The following is a 21,155-nucleotide window of genomic DNA, read 5'->3' as shown; positions in this document are numbered from 1 at the left end:
TGACAATGTTGAATCCATTACTGGTCTCAAAAATAGGACTTGGGGATGCTAAAAAAACTCCGAGGTTGCACCAGGATCAGCTGCCCAGTACATATTCATTGTCCCATGGTAACACGTTCGTCGAGAGTCTGAATATTTCTTCGCAGTGCCGGTTGGTTCGACAAACAATTGTCAGTGGAGCTGACCAGACCAAGCTTGAATGTCTAGGAATAATTTGAATCATTCACGAAGGATAATTGTTTGCTAAACAACTAGAACGAGAGAGAGTTGGGGAAAAAGAGAGTAGCGTGACTGTGACTCGACGCGTTTGGTCACTGTGACATCAATTCCTTTGCCCTGTGCTGCCACCATCCATGCGTCCCCAGGTCGAAGACATCGAAGACGACATCGCTGCGGAGGAGGAGAACAAGCTTATCAATGAGGAGTACAAGACATGGTACGCTCGCAAAGCGTTAATCTCACATTTTCTTTGCTGAGCTGTCAACAGGAAAAAGAACGCGCCGTATCTCTACGACGTTGTGGTCACACACGCCCTCGATTGGCCCAGCTTGACCTGCCAGTGGTTCCCTGACACCGAAAAGTGCGTATTCCTTTGCGGTCTTTTACCAGATGCTGAAATCTGGGGGAAGCTCTCCCAACAAGCCGTATACGACCCACCGCCTGCTGCTGGGCACACACACTTCCGGGCAGGCGCAGGACTACGTTCAAATTGCGACTGTCCAAATCCCAAAACGCTCCGGTCCCGGCGCGGAGAAGCTGGACGCTGCCTCTTATGATGACGACCGTGGTGAACTTGGCGGCCACACAATCCCCCCGGCTCCGCGAATCCAGGTTGTCCAGCGGATAAACCACGAAGGGGAAGTAAACCGCGCGCGATATATGCCCCAAAACCCCGACTTGATAGCAACCAAAACTGTTCAAGGCGATGTCCTGGTCTTTGACCGTACAAAGCACAGCAATGAGCCGGATAGGAATAATAAGTGCGCACCTAATATACGGTTAACTGGTCAGAAGCAGGAAGGGTTGGTCAGCGAAATTTGAGAGAGGACCATTTGCTAATGACTTTTCAAGCTATGGCCTGGCCTGGAATCCGCTCAAGGAGGGCCATGTCCTGAGCGCATCAGAAGACACGACGATCTGCCATTGGTGCGACGCGTCAACTCGAATTAACCATTACTGATTTTTTTGTTAGGGACATCACATCGTACACAAAGGCGACTGCGACGATTGAGCCAACGACTGTCTTCCGTGGTCACAATTCCGTAGTCGGGGTGGGTCATGGATAACTTGCCCATATTCGTTCTCAGCCGAAGTAGGATGTTGATTGGCACCCCAGCAAAGAGAACGTCTTTGCGAGCGTTGGAGACGACAAAATGCTGATGATGTATGTGCTCGTTTGTGTTTCCTTGCACTCCTACTAACACCGGACAATAGTTGGGATACCCGCGCGCCGACACAGCCTTCACTGAGCAAGGAAGCGCACGAAAGAGAAATCCTCGCAGTCGCTTTCAGCCCCGCTCAAGAGCACCTACTACTTACCGGAAGTGCCGACAAGACGATTGTTCTCCACGACCTGCGTGAACCGAGCAAAGCGTTGCACACTTTCCAATTCCACACCGACGAGGTGCTGCATCTTTCCTGGTCACCACACGAGGCGAGCGTTTTCGCGTCAGCATCAGGCGACCGGAGGGTGAATATTTGGGACCTGTCTATGATCGGCATGGAGCAATCCCCAGACGACCAAGAAGACGGGCCACCAGAATTGTTGTTTGTCCACGGAGGACACACCGCCCGTCCAACAGACTTTTGCTGGGCGCCGGGAAAGGCCGATAGCTGGACCGCGACAAGCACGTCTGAAGACAATATTGTCATGGTCTGGCAGCCGACAATGCGGATTTGGGCTGGAGACGCGGTGAATATTAACGAGAAAGAGCTGGAGGACAATGCTATGGAGGGTGTCGAGCAAGCGCCGATAGCGGGGAGCAGCAAGGGAAAGAGCGTGGCGGGCGACGATTGAGCTTGTGTGTATCCATTCAGGCAAAAATAAAAAGTATATAGTACACGGGCTATCCCTTCGCTCATAGGAAGATGATTCGTACAAGCTCGAAAATGACTGCCAGGCGTTGAGTATTGTTGGTGCTGGTAGCAGAAGGAAACGCACCTCCTCCACAGACGACGAAGACAACCAATCCCAACAACTGCGAGTCGTGGTCAGCAAATGCACTGGAGCCAGGAGAGGGAAGCGGACCCAGAGGTTAAGTGGGCTTTTCTTCGCAAGCTGCTCGGCGCGCGACGGGTGCGTGGGGTTTTTGCCCGCCTTGGCGGCGGATGCGAACTTGGCGTTGCGTTGCCTCATTTCGAATTGGGTAGGCTGGCGAGAAGTCAGACAAGGAAAGGCAAGGGTCGTAGTCGCAGCCACGCACCATTTTGGATGAGAGCGGAAGGAGAGACTAGACGCGTATGCGGGGCGGTGGGATGTCGGATTGAAGACAAAGTCACGAAGACGTGGAGAGGAAGAGAGAGACTTTCTTGCACGTTAACGTGGCAGTTACCGAAAGCGGGATGATCGGGTGCAGTTGATGGCTCGCGATGCCGAGGCCTGATGACAGGCGGCGATCACTTCCTGACCACAACACCGATGGCCAAATCGAAGAAACCGCTCAAGGCCGCGCTGCAGTCCCAGCAGTCGCGTCTTAGGCTGAAGGAGAAGGAGAAGGCAGCTGCACTGTCTGCGGAGCTGGTATCGAAGAAGAATGGGAAGGGAAAGGGCAAGGAAATCGCGAAGGACACGACCAGCCGTCCGACCATTCCATTTCTTGAGACGGACAGGATACTCTTGATTGGGGAAGGCAACTTCTCGTTTGCGCTTGCGCTTGTGCGCAACCCACCGGCAATTGCGCCAGAGCTGCAACATCTGCCATCCAAAAATGTCACCGCAACTGCATACGACACGGAGGAAGAGTGCTACGAGAAATACCCCGAGGCTGTCGAAATCGTCGCACAGCTCAGAGAGTCCGGCGCGGAGGTGCTTTTTGCTGTAGACGCGACACAGCTGAACAAAGTCGGCGCGTTCAAAGGGAGGAGATGGGACAAAATCGTGTGGAACTTCCCTCACGCGGGTATGCATACCGGTCGCTAACCCCCATTGGTATTGCTAACAGTTTTCCCAGGAAAAGGGATTGCAGACCAAGATCGAAATATCCTCTCGAATCAGTTACTCATACTCAGCTTTCTGCGCTCCGCCTCAGGCTTCTTAGTACAAGGTCCAATACCTGCAGTCAATACCTCAAGGAAGCGTAAAACTGCATCTGAAGAAGACGAGGACGACGAAGTTCAAAGTTCAGCAATGGAGGCACCACCTGTTACCTCGACAGAACGCGGAAGAGTGTTGATTACATTGCGCAACGTTGTTCCATATACCCAGTGGTAAGTGGTGTCCCATCTAATATCACGCAGTTAATTTATACCTCTTATAGGGACGTCCCACGACTGGCAAAAAAACCCACCTGCCCCAACATCAAGTAGCGGACCCCCAAATCCACCATACATCCTCCTTCGCTCATTTGTCTTTCATCGCAATTTGTGGAAGAGCTACGAACATAGAATGACGAAGGGGGAAAGGGCTCATGGCGCTGGAAAGACGGGAGAGGGCGGGGAGGACAGGACCTGGGAGTTCTGCTTGAAGTGACCTATCAACCATCAACGAGGGCTCCATTTCGCGGTGGACATTTGCTGCTTGAGGAAGAAGAGGGCCGGATCGCTTCCAACAATATCGATATGTCCCAACTCTACCCAACAAACTTTCCCCGCGAGTGGTTCACAGTGCACACATTCGCGAATCATATGTCGCGATCGAGCGATGTCTCCGACAATTCCTCTTCGCCAGTCAGCAACTCCCTGGGATTTCATGAATATAGTAAGAAACAGTGCCGTGGGGCTTGTGCACTCTTTGAGTATGGCGCATTCAGAGCTGTTGTTTGCGAGCACTGGGGACAAGACGGCGCGAAGGACAACACGCCGTTGCTCGTATCCAGCAGTGTTCACCAAGACAGAACGAAAATGGTTGCAGTACATGCTGTTTCCTCCACATGAACGAAGCTTTCATCCGGAGACGGTCGAAGTGGTATTCTATTAGCTGATTCTCTACGCTGAGGTCGTCGGTAGTGTCATGAAGAGATTAGATTGATTAGATTTAAGAGTTCAGACTCGATTAGATAATTGTATTCTCGCTTGGATTCCTTCTGCGAGTCCTTTCCAGTCCTACGATGAGTGTTGTTTTGATTCCTCAGCGCGGATGTAAATTTGACGTCGATCGCGTTGGAGGTCCTATAAATTCTGGTGCTACTTTTGGTTTGCAGCATTCCAACCTTGGTCAACAACGACGACCACCACACTCCTTTAAACTCTCTCTCGCCAACCCCGTGCCCCCGTGCCCCGACTCCCTCCTTCTTGTCGTGCCTTGCCAATGTCGTCAGCAACACCGACTTCCGTCCAGTGATCGCCCTAGGGCCCCTATTTTGGGGCCCCCAAATTATTAGGGCCTCATAGGGCCTAAGGCCTTAACTTATAGGGCCCCTACATAGGGCCATTACCAAAAAAGGAAATTATTTAATAATCAAATTTACTATTGTAAATGGCTCCATGATCAAGTTATGCATCTTTTATGGCATCTGCAAGATCATTTAGATACTTAGCCTCTGCTTGCATGTCGGTTACTTTGCAGTAGTTGTGGTAGTGTGATGTGTTTGCCTTGGCCATGACATGGAAGGATTTTACCAATCTCACAGATTGGCCATGTGGGCAGTGTGAAGAAGAAGACTGATAAAAATTTCATTGACAGATGATCATGACACATTTATTATGACACAGATGATCCAATCAATAGGGCCTATTAAGGCCCTCTAACTAGTTTCCGTTGACCTGAGGGCCTCTGGATAGGGCCCTGAGGGCCTATTTTTCATAGGACCCTCAGGCCCTCGGGCAATCACTGCTTCCGTCGCGTGCATCTCGCTATCTCGCCAGCGCCAGCTACTGTTTCACTCACTGCGCTGTCAGATCTCACCTCAGTCGCACGCAAGAAAAGTCCATTACTGTGTATATCGAGCGCGACCCACGTTTCCATACAACCGATTTGGACTCTTTGGAATACTCGTTTGAATGGTGTGTTCTTTCCGTCTCGCCATATCGTCAACTGACTGTCATTAGCATGTCCCAGTCAGACTCCAGTTCTATAAACCTTCTCGTCTTCGTTTTATTGCAAGACAGCAAGCTCAAGACGTCCGAGCTCACTCCAACTTGAATCCCCGACGCAGAATGGGACGCCTCGAAGGTCTACGACGAATGTTGGACAACGGAGGGGGTCCTTTGCGCTAGCCACGACCACCTAGTGCAAATAATCAAGCAGGCCCGCCGTCAGGTTACCGGTGCGCACGTAATGCTCGACGCTGAACTCCAAGTAAGTGATTCATGAGTCATGATTACCAGAATTCACCACTGACCACTTGATTGTAGCTCCTGGACAGCGTCATCCGCGACGAAAGGCTTCTATGGTCGCTGTTCTTCCCCAATAGTACCCCCGACCCCGTCAGAACAGCTCACGCCGCGAATTTGTGGCCGCCCTTCATCACGGCTCCAACCAAACTCGAACTGTTTGAATACATCACAGCGGCCTTGGTGATTTCCGATGACTTGGGCGTTGGCAGCGAGTGTAGGAGTCGCATTCACGCGCAAATTCATGCCAAGATGGCGCAGCTCGTCGAAGATACGGCGAAGTTGATCGTCGCGGGGTGCGTTCTTTTTTTTTGTCTCTCTGCCGGTATTTGAAGATTGTGTACTAGGCGGCTGCCTAGATTGAAAGACCTCATACCAGAGGTGAAGACCACGAAGTTGCGGAGAAGCAGTGGCAAGGTGCGTTTGATCATCAATTTTTGATACTTGCGCGAACAAACAAATCGTCACAGGAAAACAAGAGGGGCAAAGCAAGCCACCGAAGGGGAACAACTGTAAATAAGGACACCAATAAGCACATGTCGATTTGTACAATTGAATTCGTAAAGCGATGGATCACGTAGGCAACACTACTGGCCCTTTGAAGGCACTCGAAAGCACCAGGCAACAGTTGTCTATTTACAGCATTACCCAAGAACGGACCGCCTCCCCAGAGCCAAGATGCGTCATGATGTTCAGCGTTGAGCGACCAGTGCGAGGGGGATTGAGGTGTTGCTATCATGGTGCACCTTTTCGTCGGCATCGCCACTACTTTTGCTTGCATTCCCAGCAACGGTCCCACGGTCCCCGACTGGAGAATTGCTCATTTTGGGCATATGGAGGTGCTGGATTCTCGGGACTGCAACTAGAGTGAAGCACGGTCACCCAAACGTCTACTACGACTAAGGTAGAACATGAGAGAGTGTGCGGGTAGACATAAAGTAAACACGTACAAAGGGCTGCAGGTCGGAGTGAAATGCGTCACCAAAACCTGAAAAAGAGCATGTAAGTATGAATGCTGGTACCAGGTCAGGAAGAACGATCATTTTGAGTGGTTATGACCATTATGCGATATCGATTCAAGTCGAGCCAGCAGCCAAGTCCAGCCAACCAACGATCATTGTGCCAGACTGGAAGTGAAGTATTGGCAGCGCCGCGGTGGAGCAAGAAACTGACCAGTATGTTAGATGGTCGTCGAGAGGAGAGAGAGAGACTGAGGTAGCGGCCTGCCAAAGACTGTAGCCCAAAGCGATTCAGACCAAGTCGGACGCAAAGTAAGTTGAGCCAAAGCTCTAGATGCAATGGGACAAATAAAATCGACGAAAGAACTTCAGCAAGATAGGCGGTAAAAGAGCAGCTGTTTGCCAAGTGGTGGTCAAGAAGAAAGGGAGACTGCAGTGGCGGTACGGCGGAAGTAGCAGATTTGGAATATGTACGATCGCAATCTTCATGACGATCAATGGTGGGATAGGAAATCTAATCTAATCATGTTTGACTCGTGGCGAACTAGCTAGCGCTCAGGGAGTAACCGTGGTTAATCCTCGAGCACTCGTGACAACAGAGCCTTCACCCGTCCGATCAATATCTGTCTCTGATAAAATTAGTTCGATATGCACCTTATAAAGCTCGCTGTGTACCTTATAGAGAATGCATGGCCAAAGTCGCAAACTCTTGCCTCACTCTCACTTCCTGCATTGACAACCCCGTCATCCAGTACATTGTCCTTGCAGGGTTTATTCTCTGCGCTGGCATCCGCGTCATCAGGCAGATGGTCCCCCACACATGCATGGAAGACCTTGAGCACATTATCCAAGAAACCAAGGACCTCTTCGACAAGGCACGCGAGGAGCACCTTTTGCGCGATCACAGCTTCAGGTTGAGCATTCAGTTTCAACTAGCCCGGTATGATTCGGTCTTGTGCTATGTGGACACCACTCAAAGAGACACAGCGCCCAGGAAAACAAGGCGCTCCTTCGCTCACAACTCCTCCAAGAATATGGATTGACTTGTTCGCCACGAGAATACCTGTACGTACTCGGCGATCTTGCCACGAGGATACGCAAATGCAGAAGAGACATCAAGAAAGCCCGGTTGTCATTGTTGGTATGGGTTTCCTTTCCACCACAACAGAGTTGGACGCTATTAAAGAGTCGCCAGAGAAAGATCGAGGACGAGAAGCGGAATTTACACGAAGAAGAAGCAGGCGATATAATGGTCGTGATAGCATCGGGAGCGTCTTGCTAGCGTCGAAGCGGCCGAGAGCTGTGAAGGCTATATTTTGTTGTACCATCGTTTAGAAGAAAGAGTGATCATGCTTACAAATCCATATGACAGCACGAAGTCTCCTCTGTTGACTGTCATTCACTACTATCCCAAGTCCGTTTCCTCAGTAGTTCGCCAAATCCTCGACTACATAAGAGTTGTCCGGTGGGCGAAAACCCGTCAAAACAAAACAGGAATGCCCCTGTTTAGAATTTTGCCTTCACCGCCATGGCCGACCAATCCTTACGCTACCACAAAGGAGGGCTACATCCCGTTCATCTCGGTGATACGTTTGCTCAAGGGCGCTACCAAGTGATCAACAAGCTTGGGTCTGGCATCTCTTCGACTGTGTGGCTCGTGCAGGACTCCAAAACCAGCACTTATGCTTCCCTTAAAATCCTTGAGGCGCGGAGATCCAAGTCGTCTACTGAACTGGTCATCATGAAGCACCTCAATGCAACGTTCGATGCAGAGGACGAGGGGAGCAAATATGTCATACGAATGTTGGATCATTTTAGTGAGTCAATCCAAGGAGTCGCTAGCTTCAATGACATGAACCTCCATCCAGTCCACACGGGTCCCAACGGCAAGCATCTATGCATAGTACAAGAACTCCTTGGCCCCCCTCTGTCTGTGGACATCGATTTCTACTCACTGCGCTCGGCGCTGCCAGAGGGCATAGCAAGTCGCATCATCGGTCAAATCCTCCTCGCGATCAACTATCTTCACAAACGGGGAATTGCTCACGGAGACCTGCATTCTGGGAACTTTCTCTTGTGTCTACCACCGTCACTTGACATTCGAGACTTGGGCGAGGCAGAGGAGGACAAGATGCCGCGCACTCACAACCCTTCTCCTCACCAACCTCGATACCTCGTGTGGCCGTACAAAAGGAGTTTCGAAATCCTTCAATTATGCCTGGTCAGACCTTCCATCAAGCTCTGCGACTTCAGCCAATCGTATATGGCCGGGATAGCCAAACCACCCCAACTTGGCTCCCCCCTGTGCTTCCGTCCACCAGAGGGAATCATTGCCGAGCCGCCTCATGCCACGCTGGCCAGCGATATCTGGGCCTTGGCCACCGTCATCTGTCAGATCATCACCGGTGGGCAATTGTTATTCGCCGACGCCGCCGCCCTTTTGCCGGAGGGTCCCGACATGATTCTCAACGCAATACTCGGTACGCTGGGTAAATTTCCTGAGCCCCATTGGTCAAATTGGACGAATCGAACAAAGTACCTTGCTCCAGATGAGCCAGTGCCTACAGGGTACCAGGTTTCGTTCCGAGAGTGGCTGACGGAGGAGGAATCTGCAGAGGCGTTGATAACGCTGATAAACTCCATGCTGGAATACGACGAGAAGAGCAGAATTTCGGCGGGCGACATCATACACAGTGACTGGATGAGAAAACACTGTCGGCTATATATGGGCGACGATGTAGTCTTATCGACTGAGCGGCGTCAATATCCCATCGTAACAAAGACTCTGAGCAGCATAACTCACGCGCACGAAGCTACGACTCCCTCTAAATGGATCCAAGTAACCCGCCGGCATGGAAAGAAGACTCGGACGAATGCGCTGTTGTACTAAGTGGAAGGACTGGAGGCTATATCTTGTTGTCCATGTTTTGAAGGAAAGAGTGGACCCGCTTACAAATCGAAATCATGATGTCATTTCTTCACTAACTGCTTCGACCAGAATACAATGGCTCGTACCGCGTTGCGCTCGGTGCGACCATCCGAACTGCTTCCTGCGCTATATTGAAGTTCCAAGTGGACAGTGCCTTTCAGAACGAACGCTTCAAGCTGACATCGAAGATGCAAGTGTCACAGCATCGAGCAGTCCCCGCGCACATTTTATTGAACATCCATGTTGACTTTCCCGAATTGGTTGCTCTCGGAGAACCGGCTTGTCATCAATGGATTGATCTACTTTGCCACCAGTTGCGTTAACACTGAGTTTTGCGGCAAAAGCAGGCTGCAACTTCGTCATTCCGACAACTTTCGTTTGCGACTTCATGCGCTGGCAGCTCAGGACCGGTGTTCCGCTCCCAGGGATTTGCCTCCCGCCACGGGTTTCGGACCGGGTGCGAGGATGCATTGCAATACCGACATATAAGACGCTACTGCTCACTGCTCACAAGTAACATGGCCAAAGTTGTCGGCGCTCTTCTCACCATCGTTTCGTGCATCGACAATCCCATCCTGCAGTACCTCGCCCTCGGCATACTGATTCTCTATGCGACCGTCCACTTGGCAACGCCTCTGGCGCCCCACGCGAGGATGGAACAACTCGAGCGGCTTATCCAGGACACTAATAGCCTGTTCGACAAAGCCCGAGAAGAACACCTCCTGCTAGATCGTCACCTGAGGTGGACTATCCGACTACACATAACTCGGTATTGCTCCCCTTTGACAAACAAGCCGGGCCTGACTTGACATGTTCAGTGCGCAGGAAGAGCAGTCACTCCTTCGTTCCCAGATGCTGCAGCGATATGGACTGGGCCGGTCTTATCGACAATACCTCCACTTATTCGGTGATCTTGCGCTCAAAATTCGACGGTGCCGCGACGAGGTCAGGACCACACAGCTGTCAATTCTGGTATGTCCCTCCGTCGTGAATGCTCGATTTCATTCCAATGTTGACTTGAGTTGGCTAGAGCGAAATGGAGAAGACGAGACATAGTGTGCATTCAGAGGAAGCGGGGGAAATCATGTTCATGTTGGCATCTGGATGAGGCAAAGGGACTTAGAATCTTGAGAGTGCAAGGAATACTTTGAAGTGGACGTTCCAAGTTGAGAGTCACAGGCTTGGGAAATTTAAGCTTGCGTTGGGGTTGGAGACTTGGAGTTAGTTGTTATGAACTCGAGGGTGTGTTTGTGGGTGTGCTCGCGTTGACAACTTCAATATATTGTGTAAGCTAGCGCTCCCACACATAAGAATAGCATATCTCGGCCAAAGATTCTCTGTCATTGGGATTGCCTTGGACTATTCCACGACTCGTCGCGTGGTCGATTGGATAGCTATACCACACGGAGAGGGAGGCGGGGTTGAACTCAAGTTCCCAGACAGGATGCAGGTCAATCTGTCATGGTTGTGTCAAAAAATGGAGAACAAGAAGTCGACGTTTTTAAAGCTGTGAATGCCCGCCCATTTGTACCCGCGGACCGAGGGACTTCCAGAGAGGCAAAGTTATAAGTAGCATCGCGATGGGTGGTGAGGGCAGGATGCAGACAGATACGTCCTCGAGGTGTCAAAAAGCAGAGACAGGTTTTGGACATTCGCAAGTGCAGAGCTTGACTTCGCTGAGTTCGCTCCTCAATTCGTCATACGTTGGTTATATTTGCTCTATACCATCATCGGGCGCCGATATCATCTAGGGTCGGAGTCCGGTCGGAGAGAGAGAGAGGGAGAGAGAGGAAGAAGCGCGGGATATGTACAAAAGCAAGTCAATTGGATTGGAACAAAGAGCAGGCTATAAAGCCCTCCTCCAAATTTGTGTGGCCACTCACCAAGGACCATGGCCCCAACTACCAGCGCATTCCTTGCTTTCTTGCCAAGCATCGATAATCCCATCGCCCCATATGTCCTCCTGGGAGGGCTTTTCCTCTACACAAGCATCCGCTACGCCCATCGCTTTGTCCCCCACGAGCGCATGCAAGATCTGGAACGCGTCATCCAAGAAACCAAAGACCTCTTCGACAAGGCCCGCGAAGAGCACCTCTTGCGCGACCGCAGGTTCAGGCTGGACATTCGATTACAAATAGTCAAGTAGGGATTCATTTCCCAATAGGCACAATACAAGACAGCTGAAGGGACGCAGTGCGCAAGAGACCAAGTCGATCCTCCGCTCGCAGTTGCTGCACGAATACGGGTTGAACTGTTCAGCACGGGAGTACCTCTATCTGTTTGGCGGGCTTTCCACTAGGATACGAAAGTGCAGGAGAGACATCAGGGCAGCCCAGCTGTCCATGCTGGTATGCCGTGACAGTGTAGACCCCACAGTGCATATTTAGTTGACCCGTCGCCAGAGAAAAATCGAGGAGGAGCAGCAAACAGCCCATTTCGAGGAAGCAAGCGACATCATGGTTGTAATATCATCGGGGGCCCGTAATTCATAGTTAGAGTGGGTGAGATCAGCGAAGGAACCATATTGCTGTTTGGGGTTGCAAGAAAAAGACGAATAGCTTATCTAATAACACGTGATGATACTAGGTGCTGGCCAAGTGGCCAGCCTAAACACCTTGCTTTAGTGACTATTTAGCTAAATCTCAATCATTTCCCCCTATTTTTTGCATAAATGTACACTACGAGGAGTAGCCTGTGCTACGCACGGGCGTGTCGTTGCCTGCAAAAGTTGTGTCCCAAATTAGGAAATCCTAACTGGGCCTTCCTATTGGCTCATCAGAGCTGTCACACATACTCTCACGGGTTCTCTCTTGTATAATAAGATTACGATAAAACATTATTTTTTTCAAGTTACAAAAGTCAAATAACTACTGCACTAGCATCTACTTAGTACAATTCCTTTCTTATAGAATGCTAAGTTTGTGCAGTATATACTGTACTAGAGTCTAGAGTGTATATACTTATCACTACAACATAACATACACTGGGCTGATCTAGAACCCCCCCCCCCCTTGGGAAAGTTATGGAAGAAAGGCAAGAGATAAATTCCAGATTTATCTCTCTATTCTTTGTATAATAAGACTGCTCCAGAGGTTAGCAGGATCTCTATCAAGCAGCCATGAGTAGTTATATGAGTCATGACTTTGGCATGTCTCCATTTGGACACAATGGTCAAGATGATTGCTCAAGGGCATTGAGGAAACTCTGGATAGTCTAACAGTGTCAGACTGCAGGTTGAGCTGTGCAAGGTCCTCTCCTAAGAACATGCGCCTGGAACAGAACAGATGAATCGTCGGGCCCGCGAGTAAGGCGAGCGGGGTAGATCGAAACCGAAAGGGCCTGTTAACTTGGTCCCTTGTCGCTGGTGGTAGTCAGAGGTTCGAATCGGGTTGTCTCAGGCCCACTGTGTTGGTGATTCCTCCTTGCACAGAGAGAAGCGGTATTATAGATGATCTAAGCAATGGAGTATATGGTACGCTATCGCACATTATATACGTGGGCCCGCAAAGGGGTGATCGGACACCCTGGCCTCTCCTGCTCCTCCTCCTGCCCCTGTTCCTAGCTGCAGAGGGGACGATCGTACATCCCTTGTGAGCCAGGCGCTACTCCTAACCTCCTAGCACTCCTCCCCAGTCCCCTGGTGTCAAGTTGGGCTCGGCAACGACTCGACACGTCGTTCTCGGTCACATGCTTCCCACGTGTGCATTCCTTCTACTGGGGCACATGTTCCCCATCATCACGTGCTGCATGTTATGGGCCCACAATGGCCCGCACCCAGCGCCAGAGCAGGTGGGCCGGGTCTTATCCATGACAGAAATCCTGCTGACCTCTTGAGACTGCTATATAAATAGTAGCTTTGACACAAAGGAGATCTATGGACAAAGCTATCCTTTTTCCAGTAGAGAAACTTGAAGTAAAGTTGTCTAATAACCATATTTATTTACTTATTCAATCTGTGATCTTTACAAAGAAAAAAAAGCTTGAGATAAATCTGTAAGGGCAACCCCGGAGGCCTGAGATCAAGGTCCTAGCAGGGGAGGATCCAAAGCGTGAACATTGGTAAGCGAATACAAATGAAGCTGACCTAGCAGGGGAGGATCCAAAGAGAAGAAACTCTAAGGGTCCGCCTGCTAGGTAGCTGACTATATACTGCTTGTCCGTAGCTGCCGCTGTCGGGCACAGAAGGCTTGGGCGGCGTCGCAGGCGAGGTCCCAGGGCGACCGTCGGGAGGGCGTTGACGGATCGGTGATTGTGCGGGCGAGATGGAGGGCCGGACCGGAGTCGGAACCGGAGTCGGACCGGAATCGGGCGCGTCTCCGGGCCGAAAGGGAGGTTCCCCTGACAAAATCTTAGATATATTTGAGTATTGATCTGCAGGAAAACCCTGTAGTTTCTTTGATACAAATAAACTTGTCTTTGTAGTACATTGTAAGGGCAACCCTGGAGACTCCGACGAAAAGCCTAGCAGGGGAGGATCCAAAGCGTGAATAAGACTACAGGAAATACACGGAGGGACCGACCTAGCAGGGGAGGATCCAAAGAGAAGAAACTCTAAGGGTCTGCCTGCTAGGGCGCCAACTATATACTGGTCGTCCGTAACTGCCGACGTAGAGCGCAGAAGGCCTGAGCGGCGTCGCAGGCTCTGTCCCAAGGTGATCGTTGGGAGGGTCTTGACGGATCGGTGATTGTGCGGGCGAAGGAGGCCGTGGACGATGGTCGGGGTGGGTCGGAGCGTCCGAGGGGGCGCCGGTCGGATGCGCCTCGGATGCGTTCGGAGGGTCCAGGGGGAGGCCAAGGGGGTTCCCTGACATCACCCCCCTTTGAATGCGGCGTCCCGACGCATAGTTCGGAAGGGCAAGGAGTCGAAGGTCGCTGAGGCGATGTGCCGTGGTTTACCTGGGTACCTCCGATAGAAGTCCGCAATTTTGTCTGGCGCGAAGACACGGTCGAACCGAACCCACGAGTCGTCGTGAAGCATCGTAGCCTTTCCACCTGACGAAGTAGTTAAGACGCTTATACCTTATCCTGGCATCCAAGATTTCCTCGACTTCCCATTCGGGGACTCCGTCCTCTAGTTCGGGGGCGGTTCGTCGTAGCCGGGGTCGTCCATTGAAGGGGTCGTCCCTGAGCGAGCTCGAGTTTAACAACGGGGAAGACGGGGTGGAGCTTGGAGTAACGCGGGGAGGTCGAGCTTGTAGGCACCTTTGCTAACCTCTGCGAGCACCTTGAACGGTCCGAGGCGCTTGTGGGAGAACTTCTCGGAGGGCCGAGTTGTTCTGATGTCAGAGGCATCTAACCAAACCTTATCACCAACTTGAATATTCGGAGCGTCCGATCGTCTCCGATCGTAGTACCGTTTATACTCGTCTTTGGCTTTGACGAGCGCGGCCTTCGCCTCGGAGCGCCGTTCGCTATCCGATCGCGAAACTCGTTCACTGACTCCAACTCTGAGCGGGTGCCCGGCTCGAAACCCATTCGGGGGAGCCGGCCAGTGTCCGTCATAAAGGGTACCTGTTGAGTGGAGGAGTGAACGTGGTTGTTATAGGCGAACTCAGCGGCAGGGATAAGCTCGTCCCAGTCGTCTTGTTAGTAGTTGGTGAAGATTCGGATGTACTGCTCGAGCTCCTGGTTAACGCGTTCGGTTTGTCCGTCGGTCTGCGGGTGGTAAGCCGTAGAGGTAGCCGGCTTGACGCCAATTAAGCGCCAGAGTTCGCGCGTGAAGTCAGCGATGAACTGCGAACCACGGTCCGAAATGTACTTCTCGGGGGTTCCGTGGTGTCTCCAGACGTTCCGATAGTACAAGCGGGCAGCTCCGACCGCGTCTATTGTCGTATGGCATTCGGTGAAGTGAGCGCGTTTCCCGAGGGCGTCAACCACTACCATAACCGCGTCATACCCATGGGCCTCGGGAGCTCGGCGATGAAGTCCACAGTGACGGTGTGCCAGCGCTCGGGGGACTTCGGTTGGATGTAGCTCCCCATGCGGAAGCCTTCGGAGGGCCTTCGTACGACAGCATAAGTCGCAGGTCGCGACGTAGCGTCCGATATGGCGGGACATCTGTGGCCACCAGTAGTTGCGCGAAACCAACTCCAGGGTCTTGAACCGCCCGGCATGTCCGGGCGACACGTGTGTCGTGGCAGAGCTCTATAATGCGCCTCCTCAGGTCTTTGTCTTTGGGGACTACGACCTTGCCGCGGAAGTACAGGAGGTCGCCTGAGACGGCCCACTCGTCCGAACGCGATGAGCGGGGGCCCCGAGCTTGACCTCGGACCTTCAAGAGTTGCCGAGCCGCAAGTGCGACGGGTTCCTCTAGGTCAGGCTCACCGGATAGCGCTTCCTTGATGTCGCGGACAAGTTCGGAGCCAGGCCCAGAGACAGTGACGGCCTCAAGCGCGAACGTGGAACAGTTCGGGGCGTAAGAGGGTGACATCCGAGTTGTCGTCGGAGATACCGTGGTCAGGCCGGGCGGGAGAGAGCATCGGGACGGCCCATCTGGCGACCTGGGACGTGATGCAGCGTAAAAGTCAAACCTGGAAAGGTACAGCGACCATCGGGCTTGCCGACGATTAAGGTGTTGCGCCTTTGAAGTATTCCAAGTTCTTATGGTCAGTCCAGATCTCAACCGGATGCGCGGCGCCCTCGAGGAAATGCCGATACTCCTCGAGTGCGGGATGATCGCAAGCATCTCCTTGTCGTGAATCTCGTAGTTGCGCTGGACATCATTTAAGCTTTTGGAATAGAACGCTACAGGGTGCCACTTCCCGTCCGGGGCGGATTGTTGTGAAAGAACCGCCCCCGTCGCATAATCTGAGCTGTCTGCTTCAAGTCGGAAAGGCCGAGAGTCGTCCGGGATCGCTAAGACAGGTTCTGATACGACCGCATCCTTGATGGCTTGAAAGGCGGCGGCCTGGCTCTCCCCAGGTCCATTTCTGGTCTTTCTTGGTGAGCGCAAAGAGAGGTTGCGCCAGGGCCGAGAAATCCCGAATGAACCTGCGGTAGAAATTAGCAAACCCCAGGAACTGCTGAACGTCCTTCTTGTTTTCGGGCGGAGGCCATGCGGAGACTCCGGCGACCTTAACGGGGTCCATTTCGACATGGTTGTGCGAGATAATGACCCCCAAGTACTCGATTGACGATTTCTCGAAGTCGCACTTTTCCTTGCGAAGGTACAACTTGTGCATTCGGAGCCGCCGAAGGACCTCCCGGACGATCTCGCGGTGCTTGCGGAGGTCCGAATGTGCGATAAGGATGTCGTCGAGGTAGATCATAACGTCGCCTGAAAGAATGAGATCCTGGAAAATGTCATTCATCATCGTTTGGAACGTCGTGGGGGAGTTTGTCAGGCCGAAATACATCACCAAAGGTTCGAACAACCCTCGGTTAGTCCGAAAGGCCGCCTTCCACTCGTCTCCTTCTTTAATCCGGACGTTATTAAAACCCCAGCGAACGTCGAGTTTGGTGAAGTAACGAGCGCCCTTGAGCCTGTTGATAAGGTCGTTAATCAACGGAAGGGGGTACCGGTTCTTAATCGTCATTGCGTTGAGGGCGCGGTAGTCCTGGACAAACCGAAGCCCTCCGTCCTTTTTCTTAACGAAGAAGACGGGGAGGCCATCGGAGATTTCGAAGGGCGAATACGGCCTGTGGCAAGTCCTTCCTCGATGAACTCGTCAAGTTCGCTGTTCGAGGGGGAGATCGGATACACCTTGCAGTTAGCGGGCTTCGCGTCGGGGACGAGTTCGATAGCGTGGTCCCAAGCCCTTCGTTCTGGTAACGTGTCAAAGGACTCCTTGTCGAAGACGTCTTGGAACTCCTTGGCCCAGTCCGGGATCTCCGGCGCGGAGGGGCCGAGTTACGGGCGAAGGCCTCTGCAAGGCGTTGGGACACTGTACTGCCAGCGGGATCTCCTCAACTGGGCGAAAGGAGGTGTAGAAGATGCGGTCGCCGTCTTCAAGATGCTCGTCGCCGTCGAGATCTGGTGAGGGCTCCGGAGGGTCCGGGCAGCTCCGAGCTCGTCGTCAGCATCATCTGGGCCAGCGATATCGATAGCGCAAACAGTGGGGAAGGCGCCCGCAAGTAGTCGTGATTTAAGGAGTCGGAGCCGCCGAACCTCAGCGCGTTCGGTCCGCTCTTCGTCACGGCAGGTAGAGCAGCTGCGGGGGCAACGACTCATTTTCACCTCCTTTGTTTCCCAGTTGATCTCGGGGTTATGCTTTTTGAGCCAGGAGTATCCGAGTATCAGGTCCTGTTTCCCAAGGTGGGTTACAGCCAGCTGAACGCGTTCGGAGTGTCCGTTGTACCGTAGAACGAGGTCCGCGATTTGGCGAATAGACCCAGCATCATTGGGGGTGCCGTCGACGTTGTAGACCGGGATGGGTACTGAGAGATTTCGGACTGGCACATTATTCCGGTTGACATATTCTGTGTCGATAAAGTCCGGTAGCTCCGCAGTCGACCAGACCCGAGAGGGAGAGCTTGAGCGCGTTCGCAGTGGACTCAAGTTCAAGGGGGAGGTGCAGCGAGTTAACGCCAGGAGCGGCAGAGATGGTATAACTGCCAGGTAGCTTTTTCTCCCAGGCAAGTCGGCGAATCCGAACGGGGGGCTTCGGAGGGGGCAGAGGGTGCGTCTTTCGTTTCGGGCTCGTTGTAGGGCAAGGGAGTTGATTCATCATACAAACAAGTGAAACGATTTATGGACGCGCGAACGAGGGCACACCAGTCACTCGTCGCGGGGACAAAATCCTCTGCCGGAGCCTCCGAATGCGCCTCCGCTAAGGCCGCAGTATCGGACAACCGCGCAAGCAGCTCTCCCAGCATCTCATCGCCAAGTTGCTGGATTACCTCGTCGAGGATGTCCACATGGCGGACGTCGGCGGGGAGCGGACAGTCCCGAGCCAAATGGTTGGGGTCGCCGCATCTGAAGCAGGCTCGACGAGGGGCACCCCGAGCCCTAGTACGATCCAGCTCCATAGGGACGGGAGCCGGAGGTACCGGGACGGGGCGCGGGCCGCGGGTGGCACAGGCGGGGCCACCGGGCGGATGGGGAACGGAGTTGCCGAACGAGTGATGGGGAAGGCGCCGCGGGCTCCCGGCGGTCCGCGGGGTAGCCATTCCCTTAATGAGCTTCGCCGCACCAGGGCTTCATATTGTCGGAAAGCCCGAGTGCGCCAGCCCAGATAGTCACGGAGGTCTGGGGGGTCGTTCGAAGAGGTGATGCCGTTGTTGATCAAGGGGTCAAGTCCGTGGCGGTACTTGGTTACCTTAACCAACGCGTCTTGAAGCCAGCGAGGTCCATCAAGTCCTCGAAGTCGTCGGTGTATCCGTAGACATCCCGCGTTCCCATGTGATAACCCGCGCTTTCCAACTTAGCGAGCGCGAGGTCCTGTTTGTTCTCCTCGACGAACCGAAGGCAAAACTCGGAGAGGAACTGGCTCCACCGAGGGAAGGGGAAGGGGTTTTTGCTCCCATGAGGCTCTGCCCATTGTTGAGCGGGTCCCTCCGCCATATAGGACATGGCGTAGCGGACGGCCTTTTCTTCGCTCGGCTCTCCGTTAACTACGGCGGCCTCCGGGCAAGCCGAGCGTAGGTTTTGACCGCGTATATAGGAAGGCGCGGCCGCGTTTTCGATCTCCGTTAAACGCAAACGGGGGGTTTGGTCGTAAGACCAGTTTTGAGGCGACAGTAATGTCACCAAATAACGCATCCGCGTCGGGGGCATTCGGAGATGCCAGGGCGGTTCGGGAGCTGCCGGAGGTGGTGCGGCAGCGGAAGCCTGGGAAGCAAGGTGGGTGAGGAGATTGGTGAGGTTGTCTAGTTTCGCCTCAAGTGCGTCCATGCGCGCGTCGGCGTCCGGAGCAGCTCCGGTAGACATAGCGGGCGTAAAGACGACAAGAGCAGAGGAGGAGGGGTCAAGTGGCAGGGGCGGTGACGAGGGGGGGTCGGACTCGTACTCCGAGCCTGAGTCAGCACCAAACCTGGCAATCTTGACCGGTTAATCCCGTAGAGAGTTTCTTCTGCTGTAAGGGCAACCCTGGAGACTCCGACGAAAAGCCTAGCAGGGGAGGATCCAAAGCGTGAATAAGACTACAGGAAATACACGGAGGGACCGACCTAGCAGGGGAGGATCCAAAGAGAAGAAACTCTAAGGGTCCGCCTGCTAGGGCGCCAACTATATACTGGTCGTCCGTAACTGCCGACGTAGAGCGCAGAAGGCCTGAGCGGCGTCGCAGGCTCTGTCCCAAGGTGATCGTTGGGAGGGTCTTGACGGATCGGTGATTGTGCGGGCGAAGGAGGCCGTGGACGATGGTCGGGGTGGGTCGGAGCGTCCGAGGGGGCGCCGGTCGGATGCGCCTCGGATGCGTTCGGAGGGTCCGAAGGAGGCCGAAGCGTAAAGCACCTCACGACTGGCACAGGTAAGGTACCTCCACTCACCTGCAGGTTTTTTCAGGCAATTCAGCCATACCTCCATCCTTGAGTATTTATGCTTGTCAGGTACCTCCATCCATAGATACAGGTACCTTTAAGGGTACCTACGGATGGTATAAAGGTGGATTAGGTATAAACAAAGGAGATACAGAGCAGTAAAATTATGTTTAAAGTTGATATGCAAAATACAAGTATAACTTGCACTATCTGAGGCTGTATGATCTATTATAGGCCAGTTCTGAGGATATTTTAGTGAATTTACAGGTACCTTCAAGAACTAAATCCAAGACCTCCACTCCCTGCCATCCGTGGGAAAAAGGGTACCTCCATCCGCGGATGGCTACACCTGCGGATGGAGGTCTCAGGTACCTGTTGAACCATCCTCAGGTCCAGCCACTCGTGAGGAGCTTTACCAAAGCGGGGGTTCCCCTGACATACATGTTTCTGTGGCTTTATCTAGCAGAATAACCCCAGGTCTTTTTTCCAGATTGTGCTGAGAAAAAATCAGCTTTATCTAATTTTCCTTGTGTGAAAAACTATTATTTATATAGTGGTGTATTATACCAAAAACCTATAGATAAATTTGGAATTCATTCTTCTGTCTATACTCTAACTTTCTTACTATACCACCTGTTTGTCCCAAAAATGACTGTGAATTCACAGTGTTGACCCGGCGGCGGGGTAACACTGTGTAGCAACAGAAATTTGCAAGGTTCTCATAGAAATGAATAATCCATGGATAAAGGAATGAATAATTGTAAGTTTTTGAAGTTTCTAAGGCGATTTTTGACCAAGTCCAATACATTGTAGGCTTATCAGTGGTCTGTATGGTATGAATAATTTGAATAATATCGATAAAGTCTATATGCTAATAAGATAGTCAGCAGAGAATGAATAATGATGAATAATTAAAGACCTGAGAAACTTGGCCTGAGTTCAGTGCCATTACACCGTGTCACAGTCGTGACAAATTTCCCAAAAAGGAAATTTTCGCTATTTAACAGTACAATCATCAGGGAATGTCACAGATCGTCACAAAATCAAAGTTGTATATTTTGCATATACAAACAACTTTCATTAAGTCACCTACACTGCCAGTTGAATAGTTATGCCAGCACTAGTCAATTACTAGCTGAGCTACAACTGATGAGCCTCTATCTTTATAACTACTTGAGGTAAACACATGATTCAAGTACTACCAGGAAGTTTTTGACCAGTACCATTAATTGACAATGGTCTTTGATCACTATAGTATGAATATCTGGTACTTAAACTAGTGTGTGGTAGGTGACTCATATGTTCACATACTCCACACCAGGGCTCTGGTATTTCAGCTTCAGATTCTGAGTGAATAT

General features: G+C 52.2%; 4 protein-coding genes across 4 annotated transcripts; all 4 read left to right on the top strand.

The window, feature by feature from the left end:
• Positions 1–353: 353 nt before the first annotated feature.
• On the top strand, positions 354–2,017 carry MIND_00518100 (WD40 repeat-like protein; the record flags this gene model as incomplete). The annotated part of the gene is made up of 7 exons (XM_037361971.1): positions 354–436; positions 488–580; positions 630–1,022; positions 1,072–1,146; positions 1,193–1,271; positions 1,317–1,384; positions 1,435–2,017. The coding sequence occupies 7 exons, from the start codon at positions 354–356 to the stop codon at positions 2,015–2,017; spliced, it is 1,374 nt and encodes a 457-aa protein (XP_037222263.1).
• A 606-nt stretch (positions 2,018–2,623) lies between these two features.
• On the top strand, positions 2,624–3,525 carry MIND_00518000 (DUF2431 domain-containing protein; the record flags this gene model as incomplete). The annotated part of the gene is made up of 3 exons (XM_037361970.1): positions 2,624–3,119; positions 3,171–3,426; positions 3,477–3,525. The coding sequence occupies exons 1-3, from the start codon at positions 2,639–2,641 to the stop codon at positions 3,523–3,525; spliced, it is 786 nt and encodes a 261-aa protein (XP_037222262.1). The 5' UTR covers positions 2,624–2,638.
• A 1,909-nt stretch (positions 3,526–5,434) lies between these two features.
• MIND_00517900 (uncharacterized protein) lies at positions 5,435–6,071 on the top strand (the record flags this gene model as incomplete). Its single annotated transcript, XM_037361969.1, has 4 exons — positions 5,435–5,455; positions 5,512–5,786; positions 5,838–5,907; positions 5,961–6,071. 4 exons carry the CDS (start codon positions 5,435–5,437, stop codon positions 6,069–6,071), a joined length of 477 nt encoding a protein of 158 aa, XP_037222261.1.
• A 1,906-nt stretch (positions 6,072–7,977) lies between these two features.
• On the top strand, positions 7,978–9,339 carry MIND_00517800 (Protein kinase; the record flags this gene model as incomplete). Its single annotated transcript, XM_037361968.1, has 2 exons — positions 7,978–8,266; positions 8,318–9,339. The coding sequence occupies 2 exons, from the start codon at positions 7,978–7,980 to the stop codon at positions 9,337–9,339; spliced, it is 1,311 nt and encodes a 436-aa protein (XP_037222260.1).
• Between the last annotated feature and the right edge of the window lie 11,816 nt (positions 9,340–21,155).

Source organism: Mycena indigotica (assembly GCF_014461135.1).
Source record: "Mycena indigotica strain 171206Taipei chromosome Unknown Mind.scaff0004, whole genome shotgun sequence".
Lineage (NCBI taxonomy): Eukaryota > Fungi > Basidiomycota > Agaricomycetes > Agaricales > Mycenaceae > Mycena > Mycena indigotica.
This window is presented reverse-complemented; position numbering and strand designations above follow the sequence as displayed.